An 18,330-nucleotide genomic window follows, 5' to 3' on the forward strand; every position below is an offset into this window, starting at 1 on the left:
GCTCCTCTCGTGCCAGCTGTCTTACGTCTGCAGAGTGATGGCCCAGCCTTTGGGGGTGGGGGGCTGGGGTGGGCAGAGGGGGAGGCCACCCCTTCCTCCCAACGGCCAGGGTCCGGGCAGCCTTGATCCCTCGGAGACTCAACCCCGTAAGCTCCGGAAGCTGAAGCGCCGTGTGTGTCCCAGTGACCCGGTCAGCTGCTACCGGTCCACTTGCCCTTGCGTCCTGGCTGCAGTGCTGTCGACAAAGTGGCAGAAGCCCAGGAACCTGGCTGACATGCCACTGTGGCTGCATCCCCTTGGGATCTGCGCACCTGCTCCTCCGGAGACACCAAGAAGGTGGTTTGTAGTGACTGTCCACCCGGTCAGGGAGGAGGCCCCCTTCTAATCGGGCACCTCACCAGGGTCTGGCCTGCGAGTGGCAGGTTCAGCCTCAGCACCGGGGAAGTAAGGCCGGCAGCACTGCCGGTGCCCCTGGAGGGGGCCCCCTGTCATCGCTGTAGGGCCCCGGGACACAGGAGACACAGGAGCCAATTTGAGTGGCTTCTCACTGGGGTCTTCATTTCGCACCTCTTTGACTTCCGTCCCCCACGCCACGTGTCGTGATCTTCGCAGTCCTGCATGCTTGCCAAATACAACCAAAGCCAGATGCACGGTAGCCGAGTTCAGGAGAGACTGCCCTAGGAGCACGGAGGGCAGCCAGACCGGGAGAAAGCCTGGGCAGCTGATGATGGCTGTGTGCACAGAGCTTAGCCCGGGAAGCGGAGTCCAGAGACCCAGGGCGGAGCTGGGGCTGGGGTCTGGAATCTGAAAGCAGAGCCCTCCCTCAGGAGCCGTCAGTCTCTCAAGGCTTTCTGTTGATGGCTGAGGCCCGCTCGCGTCACAGAGGGCGCAGAGCCAATCACACCTAAGACACAGCTCCCGGGGGCAGGCCTTTGGCTTGGCAGGCTGGATGCCCCCAGTCTGTCTTTGTGGAGTTTCTGGGCTCCGTGCCTGCCTTTAGCTCCTGACCCCAGCTTCCTGCTCACGCAGACCCTGGGAGGCAGTGGCGATGGCTCCCGCCACGTGGGAGACCCAGCTGGATTGCCTGACACCTGCCCAGGCCCCAGCTGTGTGGGCATCCTGGGAGTGAGCCTACAGAGGGGGATCTTGGTCTCTCTGTCTCTCTTTCTGGGGCTCTGGAATCAAAGTTCAACAAATAAGCAGGGGCAGGTGTTTGGTGCAGTGGCTTGGGATACCCACATTCCACGCGTGAGTGCCTGGCTTGAGTCCCCGCTCCTTTGCTCCCTATCCAGCCTCCTGCTGAGGAGCTGGGAGGCAGCAGGTGATGGCTAAAGTGCTTCAGTGCCTGCCACGCATGGGAGAGACCCAGATGGAGTTCCTGGCTCCTGCTTGGCCCAGCTCAGCTTTCGGGGGTGAACCAATGGACAGATTCTCTCTCTCTCTCTCTCCCCTCCACCCTCCCTCTCTCTCCCTCGCTGTCATTTTGTTCTTCAAATAAAATAAATAAGTCTTTAAAAATTAACGGCGAGTGGAGCTGGCCCTGTGGCACAGCGGTTAAGCTGCTGCCTGTGGCACCAGCATCCCATTTGGATACCGGTTCAAGTCCTGGCTGCTCCCATTCTGATCCAGCTCTCTGCTGATCCCCCTGGGAAAGCAGCGGAGGATGGCCCAAGTGCTTGAGCCCCTGCCAACCACGAGGGAGACCTGGATGAAGCCCCTGGCTTCTGCCTGGCCCAGCCCTGGCCATTGTGTGCATTTGGGGATTGAACCAGTGGATGGTAACACTCTCCTCACTCATTCTCTCTCCCTCTACCTGTCTGTAACTCTACCTTTCAATAAATAAATCTTTTTTTAAAATTAAATAAAAAATTCACAGTGAGGAGCCAGTGTTGTGATGTAGCAGATAAAGCCACCGCCTGTGGAGTCAGCATCCTGTGTGGGCGCCGGTTCGAGTCCTGGCTGCTCCACTTCGCTGCTCCACTTCCAGTCCAGCTCCCTACTAATGTGCTTGGGAAAGCAACAGATGGCCTGAGTGCTTGGGCCCCTGCACCTGCGTGGGAGACCCAGACAAAGCTCCTGGCTCCTGGCTTTGGATCAGCACAGCTCCGGCCGTTGTGGCCATTTGGGGAGTGAACCAGCAGATGAAAATATCTCTGCGTCTCTCTCTCTACCTTTCAAATAAATAAATAAACCTTTAAATAATAATAGTTTAGCATGGGTGATTTATAAACAATGGAAACGTGTTGGTCACGTTTCTGAAAGCCAGCAGGTCCAAGATCAAGGCACGAGCAGACCCAGCATCTTTACTGCAGTGCCGTGTGGGTCCTCCTGCGACTTTGATTTCCCTAAGGGCACCCACCCTGTGCACCTGGACACAGCTCCCATGCCCCGCCCACCTCCTGGGACACGCCTCTTAAAGCTGTCCCGTTTGGTGCCATCTTGGGGGGGGGGGGCACCAAAAGCCAGACTACCGCAGGAAGGCTGGTGTGGTCCTGCTTGTCTTTGGGAAACTCAGTGTGGACTTCAGGAAGAGGGAAAAAACTAAGCACACGCGGGCCTGGGTGTGAGCAGGTGCAAATGCTGGGGGCGATGGGAGCTGGCTTCAGCTGGAGTCCTTGGGAGACTCTCAGCCTGACAGTCTTGCTTGTGAGTTTGGGGGTTCAGGGAGGCTGATGCACAATGCTGTCCCCCCACGAGAGGGAGTCAGAAATAAAGCAGTTGGTCAGCCATGCTTACCAGGAGGGAAGTGAGGTGGAGGGCCTGGGACCCTAGAAGCAGTCCTTTTCCATCGTCACTCTCGATGTGTTCTGAAATAAGGGAGGAGCAGACGAGAGTCTCATGAGTGAGGTGTAGAAATGGGAGTGGGGGGGGGGACCGGCACTGTGGCATAGCTGGAAAACCCGCCGCCTGCAGTGCCGGCATCCCATATGGGCACCAGTTTGAGTCCCTACTCTCTATTTACCATCCAGCTCTCTGCTGTGGCCTGGGAAAGCAGTAGAGGATGGCCCAAGTCCTTGGGCCCCTGCACCTGCATGGGAGACCTGGAAGAAGCTCCTGGCTCCTGGCTCCTGGCTTCGGATGGCCAACTGGGGAGTGAACCAGCGGATGGAAGACCTCTCTTTCTCTCTCTCCCCGCCCCCCGTCTCTCCTTCTCTGTGTAACTCTGACTTTCAAATAAATAAATCTTAAAAAAAAAAAAAAGAAATGGGAGCAGGCGACTGGCCTCGTAGGTAAGACTTCCACATCCCAGACTGGAGTTCCTGGGTTCAAGTCCGGGCTCTGTCTTCCTGCTACCACAGATCCCGAGTAGCAGTGCTGATGGCTCGAGTGACTGAGTTTCCGCCACCCACCTGGATTGAGTTCCAAGCTCCAGAGTTTGGCCCTAGTGCAGCCCTGGCCACCACGGAGATCTGAGGCGTGAATCAGCAGACAGGAACTCTCCCTTCAGACCTGTTCAAGCCAGCAGAGACACAGTGCCACCTCCACCTGGAGACAAGGTGGCTCCTGGCCTTCGCGCAGGACTAGACCTGAAACTACCCATTGTCCAAGGCAAATAAACCCCGACACGCACTTTCCCCTACCCCAGCAGCCCGAGATTTGTGCCCAGTCTGTGCTGCTGGCCTCGTCCCCGGGACCCCGTGCACACACACACACACACACACACACACACTGTTCCACGGACACTGCGGGGTTGCAACAGCCATTTAAAAAAAGAAAAGAAAACCACCATGCCCCACCCAGTCAGCTGTCCAGCTGCTGCCCGTGCCTTTCCCAAGAAGCCAAGTCTTGTAGCTGGGGCCCAGCCCCATTCCTGCCAGGCCACAGAGCCAGCTGAGCGCCGAGCCCTGGCCCTCCCGCCTCCCCAGCTTACAAGCAGTGGTGAGAACTCCTTCAGACTTCTAGAGCTCGGACAGGGTCAGGGGAGCAGGATTCGGCTCTCCCTGGGTTGTGTGTGCACCCGAGTGTCACCCCAAAGAGTGTTACCTGGGCTTCTCCGTCAGCCTGGGCCCCACCCCCACCCCAAGCCCCATCCTGAGTGCCAGGAGCTGAGGCAGCCAGAGCAAAAGGAAGGTGAAACCCGGAAGCGGGGTGACGAGACCAGATGGTGAGCCCAAGCTGGGGGGACCTGGAAGAGGAAGTCGCAGGCGTGCACAAAATGCTTATACTACCCCCCTATCATCCCCTCCTTGGGCCTGGGAAGAGGCCACGGAGGGCTGCCTCACCCCTGCCGCCTGGCCTGTGGCCCCTCAGCAACCCACCCTCTCCCTGGTGCGTCTCCCCTGCGGCAGGGCAGCAGCAGCGACCGGCTGGCTGCAGCAGGCGGAAGGGCCCAAGCTCCATGGCCAAGGGCCGCCCCGGTATCTCGACTAAATGCATACACGCTTGGGAGGGAGAGGGCTGGGGCTCCAGGCAGAGTCTGGCCTCAGCAGGCAATCTTAGGAAGAGTTTCCACCAAGACGCTCCCGACCACCAGAGGGCAGCACCACTCTGGGGAGTGGCATGTGGGCGCTGGGTCCCCTCCCTGGAGACACTAAAGCCAGGATGGCTCCCAGCATGCAGGGAGAAAGCAGCGCCAGAGAAGCAGAGCCTCCGAAGTCAGGAAACCTGGGTCCCAGCGCCTGTTCTGCCATCGTCTCTCCCTGTGTGTTAAGCCAGGGCTTGGGCCGCACGGTGTCCCTTCCAGACCCCAAGGCTCTTTCCAGCTCTGAACTTGCAGAATTTCAGGAAATCAACGCCAGGGCAGCAGGAAGACACTGGAGGTGGGAACGTTGGGGGGTGAGGGGAGCCTGACTTGCCTGCAGCCAGCCCCAAGGAGGGACATTTCAGCAGAGCTGTGGGGCCCAGGGCCTGTGTGCCGCCCACCTCTCTGGGTTTCAGGAAAGGAGGTGCCCATTAGATGCCTCTGGGATGGGCAGGTGGAGCCTTCACAGAAGAGACTGTGTACTGGGGTGAGCAGAGTAGAGACCCAGGCCTCTCCTGCCTCGAGGCTCCTCACCCCCCACCCCCATCCCAGATGCAAGGCAGCCGGTGGCATCCCAGGGACCCTGCTGTACTGACACGTACAATGAGCCCTGTGATCCCTCACCCGCACACCTGGGCCCCTCAGTGGATGGCCACTAGGTAGAGGAGGGAGGGGAAGGTACTTAGGGAGCAAGTGCTTAGCTCCCAGCAGGCCCCAATCCGCCCCTGCCCCCACCCACAAGCATCTTGCCATCTGGGGTTGAGAAGCAGCCCCTGCCACTCACACCACCTGTAGCGGCTGGGGACCCTGGGGGCCTGGTGGGAGGGGGGAGGAGACAGACCAGCAACCAGCCAGATGGGCAGGGGACAGAGTCTTCAGGGCTCCCCAGGGGCAGCAGGCCACACCCCCTCTGAACTCCCCAGGGCTCCTGTGTCACCCTGCACCTGCACGACCTGCTGCTGGCCCCAGCGTCTAGCCAGCTCCCGGCACAGGGCAGAGCTGCAGCGCTGGGTGGGGGAGACAGCATCCGCCTACGACCAGGCCGCTGGGGTTTGAACCACACTGGGATGACCTGGAGCCTCAGTTTTCTGCTCCTCATCTGTAAGGGAAGAGAATGGTACCCATTTGATAGGGTTGTTATGGCGACCAGATGAGATCACACATGGGGCGGGGGCAGCCCCAGGGATGCGCTCAGTGCAGACAGGGGGAAGCCTGCGGAGGCGGCCGCAGGGACAGCGCATCACCCGCCCGTCGCCCACGTGCTGCCGCCCTGTGGTGGCTGGCCCCTCCTCGCACACCAGACGTGGCCTTCCACTTCCTCCTCTCACTTCTTATTTGGGCACCCCTGACGCCAGACGGCTGGGCACTGCCTGCCTCTCCAGCAGCCCAGCAGCCATGGCAACAATCAGCCCGGGGTGGCGGTGGGGTGTCCCTAACGCAGGGTCCGAGGAAGGCTGAGCGCGAGCCAACCCCACAGCACGTGGCTGGCAAAGGGCTTATGCAATAGGGCCCATCGGGGACCCGGGAGGAGACAGCCCAGAACGCAGGCTACGGCGCTCAGGTTTCCCCCCCTCACTTGCTTCTCCTCTGGCGTGGGAAGAGGCGGCCGCCTCTTTGGACAATTCTGGGGTACCTAAGAAAAGACGAAGGCATGGGTCCGCTCTCCCTTGGGGCTTCTGCGTAGGCGCAGTTTAGAGGCGTCCCCCCACCCACCCAATTTCTGCCCTTCCCAGCCCCAATGCTTCGCTCCCCTGGCATCAGGTCTCCTGCGGTGCCCTGGATCTCTGTGGAGCCCCAAACTTCCTTACAGTGGCCCGTGCTGTGCCAGCCCCCCCCCCACGCCAACACTCAGAAGACTGCTCCAGTCACCCACCCTCAAGCTTCGAATCTCCCGCCAACCTCCCTCACAGGCCCCCGTTGAGGGATCACGCAGACCTCCGCGTCGAAACGCCCGCGCATAGCCCCGGGGCTCCCCGCGATCCCCGCACCCCGGCCGTCGAAGGCGGGGGGCGGGTCCCGGGCGCGAGGGGAGGGGCGAGGACCCTCCCCGCCCCCCGGGACCCGCCCCGCGCCCGGAGCCTATAAAGGCAGGCGGCCAGGGGCCCGCCCGCGGGTCTCCGTGAGCCGCCGGCGGCGCCGCCGAGAGCTGCAAGCGCCGACTGCCCGGGGCTTCCCGGCGCGGAGACATGACCCTCCGCCGGCTCAGGAAGCTGCAGCAGAAAGAGGAGGCGGCGGCAGCCCCGGACCCCGGCGCCCGGGCCCCCGCCACGACGCCGGCCTCGGGTCCCCCTGCTGCCGCCGCCAGCCCTGGGCCGCCCGCGGAAGAGCTGTACGCGGCGCTGGAGGACTACCACCCCGCCGAGCTGTACCGCGCGCTCGCCGTGTCCGGGGGTACCCTGCCCCGCCGTAAGGTGCGTCCGCGGCGCCCCCACCTGTGCCTGCCGACCCCCGCCTCCTCCCATCCCTGTGGGGTGCAGTCCCTACCGCCCCCGTTTTGGTGGCTCTTCGCCCCTCCCTCCCTGAACCCCCCCCAGCACCCGCTCCGTCTGGCTTCCGGCCCCCCATGTCCCGTCTCTCCCTGTCCGGGTGTCTCGAAGCCCCCAGGACACCCTCGCCATGGACAAGTTGAGGGTCCCAGGTCCCCGGGTGGGGAGCTAGCGGGTGGCCGCGCCGCGGCGTGTGTGGGCGCCGCCGACTCTGGAGATCAGCCCTCTTACGAGGGGAGTCCCAGCCTCCCGGCCTGGCCCGCGCCGACACCGTGCAGTGCGCGAGCTTCGGCTGCTGCCTGGACTTCGGCGCCACCGGACGCGGCGGGAGGGGTCGCAGGGCGCCCGCGGGGCAGGAAGGATGCGGCCGCGCCCGCCCTTGGCGTCTCCCCCTACCCTTGGAGCCGGGCTTCCTCTGGCCCGAGGGGACCCGAGGCCCAGGTTAGGGAGAGGGGTGGTGGCCTTTCCCTACTCAGCCCCCTCCTTCCCCTGGCTCCGACCCCCCCCCCCCATACAATGAACAGCTTGTTGGAAATTTGCATTTTATGAAAATCGGGTTGAAAGACAAAAGGGTCTCTCTCTGCTGCCTAGCCTTCCTCCCCAGCCCATTTGGGAAGGTCCCCACCCCAGGCTGGAGAAAGAGGGCCTCTTTGCCTGGCCTTGGGGCGGCCCTGACCAGGAAAGGCCCAGGCGCCAAGTAGGGGCTGGTCTGGGCCAGGCTTCCTCCTAAGACCAAAACATCGGGCAGAAGCTGGGACTTCCAGCCCTGGCAGCCCTCCCCCAACGACAGCCCCCGAGCTCCCTTGCTGAGTGTAGTGGAGACTTACAAGTTAGAACGCCTAAGATCATTTTGTTCAAATACTTGGTAATGTGGAGAGACCAGGTGTCGCAGGGTGCAGCTGGCCCTTGAAGTGACATGTGCTTGCTCTTCCACAGGGAATAGCTGCCCCCCCCAGGCCATGGGGAGAGAGGCCTTGTGCGCAGAGGGTCCCCCACCCCTGGAGATAGCCCCTGCCTGCCTCAGTTTTCAAAGTCTGCAAGACCTGAGTGCCACCTCCCCCCCCAGACGTGGTCCTGGGAGTAGAGAACATTCTAGAGTACTGACTCCATTCCTCACCAGCCTGGGAACCAGCAGGGAGCTTAGGGGGCCCTGTGCCTGGGAGCCCTGGAGGACTGTTGTCCCAAAGGCCGTGGGATGGGGTCGAAGCCTGGGGAGCCAGGTAAGGGGGTGACCCTAAGAGTGATGCCAGCGCCCCAGCATGGATGGCGTTGGGAAGGGACAGACAGGCCACGGGAAGAGGGGTGTGGTGTGCAGGGCTGCAGCCCAGGTGGAGCGCCGTGCAGAGACCAGGGCTCCAGGCAAGGACCACCCCACTCACCTGCTCCTTCCTGTCTTTCCCGCTCAGGGCTCAGGATTCCACTGGAAGACTCTCACCCAGAGTCCCGAACAACATCGGTGAGTCACCCCACCCCAGCACCCTCGCCCCCCAGGACTGCAGCAGGGGCTGGGGCGGGGGGGGGGGGTTGTGTGGAGGTGGGGGCACAGCGCTGTGCGCCAGGGGGCGTTCTCCCTCCCTTCAAGCCTGGCTTCCCCACCCTGGGAGTGAGGGGCAGGTGGGGGTGTGGGCTGTGTTAAGGGGGTGTCAGAGAGAGGAGGTGGGGACTTCTGAGTCATTAGGTGCTCCTCAGCCACCCCCAGGCCCTGCCAGTTACGCCTCCCTGGAGAGATGTAGATGGGTGGGGGGGCGGGGGCTGCCCTAACCCAGGTCTCTGAGCCCACACCGTAGCTGAGCCATGTGCACGTGCTTGGGCCCGACTAAGCCTGCCTCTGGCCTGTAGGCCTGCGCTGTTCCCAGCGGGCCCAGCTCTCTTAGGAAAGACACGAGGTGTGCGCAGAGGTTTCTTTTCTCTGCTGCGGGTCGTCTCTGGCTCCCTCTCCAGTGGTTCAACACAAGGCTGCCAGACTCGCCCCTTGGGAGGCGAGAAGTGTTTCCGTACTTTTAAAGAGTGGCAGCATAAGAGAGAGCCTGAGATATTTACCTGCCCTCCAGTCCCCACCCCCACCCTGCCGGCCGTTTGCAGAGAGAGATCACCAATCTGGGGTCCCCTGCTCCTCTGTACCCACAGCAGAAAGAGTGCCCGGGCCTCCCCTTGGAAGTGGGGGTGCTGCTCAGCCCTCGAAGGGGTGTCCCCGCGCCAGGCCTGTGAGACGCAGAGGGGCCTCGGGCCAGGCGGGAAGGAAGGGGCTGGGGGAGGGGTGGGTAGAGGAAACTCCGGGCTCCCCAGCAGGCAGGCCAGGACCTGGAGTGGCTCCAGATCATTGTGTCCAGTGGGCAGGCCTGCAGTGCGGGAAGGGGCGGCCTTGCGGCTCCCCTCCCCCAGCCCTCACATCTGGTGGGCTGGCCCCACCGCAGCTGGGAGGAGCAGCTGTGGTCTCTGAGCTGAGCCTGAGCCTCGTGACTGGGCGGGGCGGGGCAGTCCCTGCCCAAAGCTGTGGAGCTGAAGAGGCTCCCAGTGGGGACTGAGTTTAGGGGCCTCGGCCAGTAGCTAAGCCAGGCCGCCAGGAAGCTGGGGTGCGATTGTAAGCCTGAGCCGGCCACCCCTGGCCTCCCACCCCCAGCTCTGGGCGGCTCCCTGAGGATGTGGAAGGAAGTTCCCGCAGGCCCTGAACGGGACAAGGTGTCTGTCCGTCTGTCCGTGGAGCCTGGGCGCCCTGTCTTGGGGTGGGGGTGGGGCTGGGAATCCTCAGCATCTCGCCTCCCCGTGTCTACGGCAGGAAAGTGCTGACTTTGGAAAAGGAGGATAACCAGACCTTCGGCTTCGAGATCCAGGTGGGTGGGAGAGGCAGGTGCAGCGGGTGGGGGTCAGGGACTCCCCCACCATCGCCCCTAGGCTGAGCCATCCCCCTCCTCCCCTGCAGACCTATGGACTTCACCATCGGGAGGAGCAGCGCGTGGAGATGGTGACGTTTGTCTGCCGAGTGCATGAGGCCAGCCCCGCCCAGCTGGCTGGGCTCACACCAGGTGAGGCCTGAGCCCCCAGGGCTCCCGAAAGCGGGCTGAGAAAGCTGTCCTGCAGTCAGCTCCTCTTCCTCCACCCCCCCTTTGGAAAAGCCACCAAGAAGGCTGGATCGACTGTGGGCTTTGGATGCAGGAACGTTTGCCATTTACCCTGTGCTCTTACAGGGTCCCACCTGCAAGGCAGGGCTGATGCCCCATCCTCATAGCACCGTGCTGTCGGGGGGACTCCCTGGGCCCAGAGCCAGGGCCTGGCCTGTGGTGGCTGCCCTGCCACTCTGACTCCTCCTGGCAGCCTGCTAGTCCCGCTGGGCAGGAGATGGGAGGGAGTGGCCTCCGTCAGGTCTGCCTGCTGCAGGGGCCCGGGGCCATCTTGCCCCTACCTGGACCTGCTCTGGGGAACTTGTGTTGCTAGGAGCGCCTGGGATCGGGCAAATGCAGAGTCCTGAGGTCCCAGAAGGGGTGGCCTGAGACAACCCAAGTTCACCCCTCCCCATCCCATCACTGTTTTTGGCCCTAAGTCTTTGCCTCACTGCCACTGGCCAGCAGCACTCCCTGCACTGCCCTGGAGAGCCAAGGGGAATATCACAACTTGGCCAAGTAGTTTCACATCCACTGTTCATCTGCGTGGCCCCAGCAGGGACCCGTAGTCCCTTAGTGCAGACGGGCAAAGCCTGCTCTTTGGGAGGGCAGGTGGCAGAAACTGGAGCCCCTGTTGGCTTCCAGTTGGATGCCACTCACACTGTCTGCTTCCTGCCTTTACAGGGCGGGGGGGCTAGACAGAAGTCACCAACTCTGGGGACAGCCCAGGGCCTGGGTGGCTCAGCTCATGGGGCAAGGGTGTCGGTGTACAAGGTCACGTCCCTTCCACTATGAGAGGTCCTCGGTCCCCAAACCGGGGTGCCAAGCCTGCACAAGCAGGCAGATGTGGTGGACAGGGCACACAGCTGGGACTTTGTGTGTGTTTTTTGGATATGGTAACAGATTCTTGGATGTTTGGAGTGTGTTAAAGAGGAGGTATCCCCAGAACTGTGAGGGGCAGGGGGCTAGAGGGAGTTTGGGTGTGTTCCTAGGGGGTTGTTGCCCCTCTTCCTTGTCGCTAAGGCCAGGACTAGGATTCTCCCATGGTGCCCCGGGGAAGCACCTGCTGACCCCTCTCTGCCTGGCAGGAGACACCATCGCCAGCGTCAACGGGCTGAACGTGGAAGGTGTCCGGCACCGAGAGATTGTTGACATCATCAAGGCATCTGGCAATGTCCTCAGGTACGTGTGGTGGCCGCAGGGCCTCCTGGGCTGGCTCAGCCCGAGGCTCCCTTAGCCTGATGATGTCCCCACCCCCACCCCCAGACTGGAGACGCTATACGGAACATCCATTCGGAAGGCAGAGCTGGAGGCTCGGCTGCAGTACCTGAAGGTACGGGGCACCCATGGCAACTAGCTTCCCCCTCCTCTTGCGTGGCCCTGGCCCCCCGACCCACACTCTTTAATGCGGTGCGGCTGGGTGGGGGGAGTTGTCTTTGTGGTCAGAATCTCCTTGTACCCTTGGGGTCGCCCCTGTCTGCTCCTGGGTCCTCACTCTGCATCTGTGTCCTGCAGTTCCCCTGCCTGCTCTAACGCTGGGGCATCTCTTGCAGCAAACCCTGTATGAGAAGTGGGGGGAATACAGGTCCCTAATGGTGCAGGAACAGCGGCTGGTGCACGGTGAGTAGACGGGCTGGGGGTGGGGGTGGGGGTAGGGGTGGAGGGTGGGGAGTGGTGAAGGGGGCACCTGCTCCGCTGCCGGTCCCCACCCCCTCTAAAGAAGTTTAGAGAAAAGAGCAAGTTCAAAGCTTTGGGTAGAGTTCAAAGCTTAGCCCTGGGCTGATGGCACGCAGTTTTAGTTACTCTCTTTAAATACATGGCCTCCATTTTACAGAAGGGAGGCACCAAGGCCTGAGCGCTTGTATCCTAAGTGGATTTAAATTGGTGATTCCTGGCTTACAGATGTGGGGAGGAGGTGGGCGGGGCCCGGCAGGGCCACGTGGGCGGTCCCGCTCCCCCCCTCCCCCGCTGGTGCAGGGGAGGCTTCCGCCCCAGGCCTGACCGCCCGCCCTGCCCTGTCCCCTGCCGCCAGGCCTCGTGGTGAAAGACCCGAGTATCTACGACACGCTGGAGTCGGTGCGTTCCTGCCTCTACGGGGCCGGCCTGCTCCCGGGTTCTCTGCCCTTCGGGCCTCTGCTGGCTGCCCCCGGGGGTCCCCGCGGGGGCGCCCGGCGGGCCGGGGGCGACGCCGCCGACGACACGGTCTACCACACGTGCTTCTTCGGGGGCGCAGAGCCGCCAGCGCCACCCCCGCCACCGCCGCCTCCTGCCCGTTCGCTCGGCCCCAGCCCCACCGAAGCCCCAGCCTCAGGGCCGGGCCCGGGGCCGCGGGCCGCGCTCAGCCGCAGCGCCAGCGTGCGGTGCGCGGGCCCGGGAGGCGGCGGGGGCGCGCCCGGCGCGCTCTGGACTGAGGTCCGGGAGCAGGCTCTGTGCGGCCCCGGCCTGCGCAAGACCAAGTACCGTAGCTTTCGTCGGCGGCTGCTCAAGTTCATCCCAGGACTCAACCGCTCCCTGGAGGAGGAAGAGAGCCAGTTGTAGGGGTGGGCGGGCCGTTGGGGGAGGTATTTATTTATTTATTCTTTCCTAACAGGCAGGCCGAGGGGGGGGGGGAGGCGGGCCAAGAGGACCCCAGGATCCCAGAGCAGCCTGAGAGCGTCCGCCCAGGAGGCCCCGGAAGGAGCCAAGGGCAGGGAGAGAGTAGGCGTCGGGGTTGGGAGAGGTTTGGGGGTGCCCATTTTGCCATCTGTAGTCTGGGTCAGTAGTGCCTTGTGGGGTATCCACCGGGGTGGGGTCCCTGTCCCACGAAGCCCTCTCCTCAGCTTTACTTGCTCTCCGCCCCCACCCTCAGCAGTGGGGAGAAGCGGCCCTCCTAACCCCCTCTCCCCGCCATGACTCGGGGCCCACCCTCCTTGTGCCACGCACACAGCTGCTGCCACCCCGCGGGTCTGCAGGGGGCGTCCGGTGCTGGTCCCCGCCCCCTCTCCCCAGCCTGGCCTGGACTCACCCCAAGGGCTCAGCCCCCGCCAGGGGCCTGTGTAAACTAAGAGGGGGCGTTCGTGGGGGCCCCTGGGCATACGGGTGTCGAGGTGGGGTGGGGGCAGCGCAGACTGTTGCAGCGTTTTATTGTTCCTTCTGAACCGCAAACTGTATAAAATTGACGGGTTTTTGCATCTGTGTCTGCGTGGTGCCTGCCTTAAGGGGGAGGACTGGGCTGGGCTCGCTGACTCGGCACTTCCTCGTGCACAGGCCTGCACACGTGCACGCGCGCACACACCGGATTTTTACATCCACATGCTCGCAGCCTGCAGCCAGGAACATAGTCCTGGAGGTTTTACCTTGCATGTGCGGGCCTGACCTCCGTGCAGGCTCCACGCCCTCAAGCAGAGCCAGGGCCTCCCTCTCCAGATCTCCAAAGCTGGTGGGGGCTGAGGCTGGCCCAGGTCTTTGTCCCCCACGGACCCCCTTCCAGCTCCTCCCATGGGGTTGTCTAGCGCTTGCTCTGCCTCCTAAAGTTCCCCCACCCTGAGTCTTCCTCCCATCCTGTCACCACCATCTGACGGTTGGGGGACTTTTCTGAGTTTGCCTGTGGGGATGCACGCTCGTTGTAGCAGGACTTGGGGGGCTTTTTGCTGCCTCACTCTGTTTCTCTGTTTTATTCTTGCCTGGGATGAGCCCATGGACCCTCAACAGGGGTCGGCTTTGAGGGAATGTGGCCTGTCTGGCCGCACTGCAAGCCGGTGGCAGAGCTGGGCCCGGGACCTGAGACTCCTGCTCCAGGGCTCCTCCCTGGCAGTGGCCAGCATAAAAAAAGGGGTGGCACAGCGGGTTAAGCCACCGCTGGCCATGCTGGCTTCCCACCCAGAAGTCCCAGCCGCTCCACTGCCGTTCCAGCTCCCTGCCAATGGGGCTTGGGTAAGGCAGCAGAAGATGGCCCCCAAGGTCATGGGTCCTTGCTACCCACATGGGAGATGGAGTTCCTGGCCCCTGGCTTTGGCTAGACCCAAACTTGGCCATTAATAGCACCCATTTAGGGAGTGAACCAGCAGATCGAAGATTATCTCTCCCTGTCTCTGCCTTTCAAAAAAATTTTTTAAGTGAAACTGGGCTGACCCCAGCCAGGCCTCTTCCCATCCTGCTTCCTGTCCTTGCCTCTGGCTTTCTGTGCATCTCGGCCAGCCTTGACACACAGCAGGCTGGACGAGCTTTTAAAAAAGGAACTTGTAGCCCAACCCACGGCTTGAAACCCATGATGGCTTCCCTTGGAGTAGGAGGAGAAAGTCCACACCCTACCGTGGCTTCTCCACAACACCTTGTTCCCCTGGGAAGAGCAATTGGAAAAAGGCCTCCGTGTATCCGATCTGACAGCAGTCACACCGGCCCGAGAAGTTGTCATCTGGGAGCCTGTGTGCAGTGCGAAACCTCTTCAACCGTCCTGGGCTGCCTGCCCTGCAGGAGGCCTTCCAAGTCTATTCCTGCCTCTCCCTTCAGGCTCAAATCCTCTCTCCTGCTGCGTCATGCGTGTTCCAGCCACACTGCCTCTCTCTCTCTGTGCCTGTTGCTCAGCGATGCCAGGCTCTTGGCTGCCACTGCCCTCTGCCTGTGCAGCTTTCTGCTGAGAGCCCTGCAGGACAGATGCCCGCCCCCGGGTGCTCAGCTTAAACATCCTCCCTGGGAGCCGCGCTGTGGTGTAGCAGGTAAAGCCGCCGCCTGCAGCGCCGGCATCCCATATGGGCGCTAGCTAGCTTGATTCTTGGCTGCTCCGCTTCCGATCCAGCTCTCTGCTGTGGCCTGGGAAAGCAGCAGAAGATGGCCCAAGTCCCTGGGCCCCTGCACCCTCGTGGGAGACCCGGAAGAAGCTCCTGGCTCCTGGCTTTGGATCGGTGCAGCTCCGGCCATTGCGGCCAACTGGGGAGTGAACCAGTGGATGGAAGACCTCTCTCTGTCTCTACCTCTCTCTGTACCTCTGTCTTTCAAATAAATAAATATTAAAAAAAAATCCTCCCTCTGAGGGCTTTCCCTGAGCACAAGATCTCAAGTCCCTGGTGGTTTTCTGTGTGGCACTTTCTCCTAACTGGTCATGATACCAATCGACTTCGCTTCTGTCCTTTACCTTTGCAAGAGCAGAAAGCCCAGCCCTGCCTGTGCAAAGCTGCACCTGCACCTGCAGGCTGTTTGAGCAGAACCTGACATGGCGTGGGGCCCACCCTGCACAGGGCTGCCCACCACCTGCATGCCCATTAGCCCTGGGTGCTGGTGGTGAGGGGTGACCTGGCCCCTCCTCTGCTCCATCTGGGGCTGGCATCTGTGGGCCGCTCTCTAGAAATCCCTTTGGCCTTGTGGCTAAGATCAAGTGTAGAAATCCCTTGGGGGCTGGGTGGCCACTGGAGCCACTTGCACCTGCACCTGGCTACCTGCTCCACCCAGTCCTGGAAAAGACATTGGATTAAGAAAATGGAGCTGCCCCCCTCCTCCCTGTTTGAACAGCTGCTTTGCAGGATGGCAAACATCAGCTTTTGTCCAGGGTAGTGGCCTTATACACCTTTGTTCCCAGGAGGCCAGCTGCAAGGGGGCGGCGCAGCCCTGGGGGTGGGGGTGGGGGTGGGGCAGCCTAGCACCTCGCTGCCTTCTCTTTCCAAAGGAGACTCCCCCTGGGCCCCCTCCAGCCCAGCCCCTGCCAGACAGCTTGCTGGTGTCGCCAGCGATGTCAGAAATCACTCACGCAGTCTTAGGGGGCTCCAGGCCCCGGCTGTGAGCTGCGCACACCCTGAGAGGGAGGAGGAGGGGTACCCAGGGCGGGGCTGCATCCCACCTCTCAGCTGATGGGATGACGGCACCAGCGCAGCAGCCTCCTGCCGTGTAGGTGGGTGACAGGGAGTGACTAATGTGCGGGCTGCGATGCTAAAAATTAACCCAGGGATCGTGTTTGGCGGAGGGGGTGGGGGTGGGTGGGCAAAGGAGCAGGGACTGGGAATACTGTGTGGTCGGTATTCCCCTGCCCCGCCTCCCCCCCAACACCTCCCACCAGCCTTCTGATCCTCTCAGCCTCAGGACTAAGGGGGGTGGGGGGTTGGGATGGACTCCACTGCAGGTCTCATGCATGGCGGGGCCAGGCCATGGCCTGAGGTTCCCACAGAGCCCTGCCTTTTGCTATCTCCCCTGCATGGTGGCATCGTGTCCCTGTATGCTCTGGGGCATAGGCAGTGGGGCACGCTGAGGCAGCTGGTGTACTGAGACGAGACATGGGACACGGTGGGGGAGGGAGGGGGGAGGGATGGTCAGACTATCGCCCAGAACAGCTCCTGTGTACCCCACACTGTGCTAAGCACTTCCACATCCATCGCCTCGCTTGGGTCTCACAGGGAGCATCCTTGTGCCCATTTTACAGATAAAGAAACTGAGGATTGGAGAGGTTCTCAGCTGGTCCCTTTGGGAGCCAGGCTTCTCTCTCCTAGTTGTTCCCTGTAGCCCAGAGCAGGCAGAGGGAGAATGCTTCGTGGGGGGGGGGGGTGTGAGGACAGGAACACAGTGATGGGGAGCCAATAGTAGACCACCAGGGTTCCACAGGTGTGGATGCTACCCCCGAGTGAGGGGAGGACACGCCCAGCAGAGTGGGGGAGTGGGTGAGACTCTTGGGACTTGGTGCTAGGGTCCACAAACGGGGCTCAAGGATGGTGCCGAGAGGAAACCCGATGGAAGGGGGGGTTCTATGAATACTCCCACCTTCCCTGGAGCGCGAGATTGAGCAATGGCGGTGGCCCTCCCTGCCCGCGGTCAGCCCTGAGGGAGACTGTGGGATTGCCCAGGGGCAGGCGAGACGTCAGGCCGCCGTGCGGTGCGGAGGCTGCTGGGTCCCGCTTGGAAAGCCGAGGACAGGGTCGTCAGGGGAAGGGAGTGGACAGGAGCGCGGGCTGGCCGCAGGTCCAGGTGGGACCTCAGGGCGCCAGCCCGGGGGGAGAGCGCTGCGCTGACCCCTAGTGGTGACCTCGAAACGCTGCTACCCATCCACGGTGCAGGGGCTTCTGCCAGGGCGGAGCCCCCCCTGAACCCACAACCCTTTATTTAAGCCCCTCCCGCCGCAGGGGTCCCCACTGGGGGGCTCCCAGGCCATTGAACCCTCCCCTATGCACCTCTGCGACCCATGCCTGGCGGTGGGATGCCACTGACGGGGCTGACTGGGTGGCCGATGGGGCAAACAGCACCAACTGACGGCAGGTGTGCCCCGTGAACCAGAGGGAACCTGGGACTTCTGCGCTCTGGGCCCCGCAAACCTCTGCGCGGGGCATGCCAGCGGGGCCCGGGCAGGAAGCGCGTTGGCCAAACGGAAATCAAAAATTTTGATGTCAAGGAAAACCTCCCAAATCTCAGTGACTTCCCTTCCTGGAGTTGGGCCTTTCCGGAGGCAATGTACAAATCACGCAACAAGGTAACAGTTGCGCAAGTGCCTGGGGCTCTCTCTGCCCACTGCTCGGTCTGCAGTCAGACTGGGCCTCCCGCACGCCCAGCCCCCCCTCCCCCTTTCTGGGTGAGTGAAGGCAAGCCCAGAAGTTGGTTACCTGTTGCAGCAGCAAATGGCTTCGGGGGACATTTAACAGTGCAGACACCCCACCCCCGCACTTCAGATTTTGTTCTAGCACCGGTTCGAGTCCCGGCTGCTCCACTTCCCAACCAGCTCCCTGCTAATATGCCTGGGAAAGCAGCAGAGGATGGCCCAAGTCCCTGGGCCCCTGCACCCATGTGGGAGATTCAGATGGAGGCCCCAGCTCCTGGCTTATGCCCGGCCATTGGGGCTGTTTGGGGAGTGAACCAGCAGATGGAGGATCTCTCTCTGTAGCACTGCGTTCCAGATAGGTAGGTAGGTAGGTAGGTAGGTAAATAGATAGATGGATTTTGACCCAGGAGTACTGGCGTGGGCTGGGGCGTTGCTATTTTAGGAGTGCCCGAGGTACCTCCTAAGAGTTTCTGGATGGATATTGGATCCCAATGGCCACATCCGTGTCCCAGCACCCGGGACCTGCTGACCGGCTCAGCGACAGAGGGCAACGGAGGGCTTCCCCACTGGCGGCGGCTCTTGGGGGTTCAAGTCTACACCAGGAGTTGGACCAGGCGGGGAGGGGGGTGGCGGCGGGGGTTGGAGCCGGCTGCCCACTAGACCGGGTTGTGGACTAGGCTGAAGCCGGGTGAGGGAGGCGCGCAGCATATCAGTGCCCACGCTCGCCCGCCCTGAGAGGTGCTTAGGGCTGGGACGCCAAGGCAGATTCGGCCCCCGGTAGGGGGGGAGGGTGGT

At 62.4% G+C, this 18,330-nt stretch overlaps 1 protein-coding gene across 1 annotated transcript; it reads left to right on the forward strand.

Moving 5' to 3' along the window:
• Nucleotides 1-6,554: 6,554 nt before the first annotated feature.
• TAMALIN (trafficking regulator and scaffold protein tamalin) lies at nt 6,555-13,216 on the forward strand. The gene is made up of 8 exons (XM_051845507.2): nt 6,555-6,873; nt 8,355-8,404; nt 9,725-9,779; nt 9,869-9,971; nt 11,135-11,228; nt 11,313-11,379; nt 11,600-11,666; nt 12,079-13,216. The coding sequence occupies exons 1-8, from the start codon at nt 6,649-6,651 to the stop codon at nt 12,582-12,584; spliced, it is 1,167 nt and encodes a 388-aa protein (XP_051701467.2). The 5' UTR covers nt 6,555-6,648; the 3' UTR covers nt 12,585-13,216.
• Nucleotides 13,217-18,330: the final 5,114 nt, after the last annotated feature.

This window comes from Oryctolagus cuniculus, chromosome 11, assembly GCF_964237555.1.
Source record: "Oryctolagus cuniculus chromosome 11, mOryCun1.1, whole genome shotgun sequence".
Classification (NCBI taxonomy): domain Eukaryota; kingdom Metazoa; phylum Chordata; class Mammalia; order Lagomorpha; family Leporidae; genus Oryctolagus; species Oryctolagus cuniculus.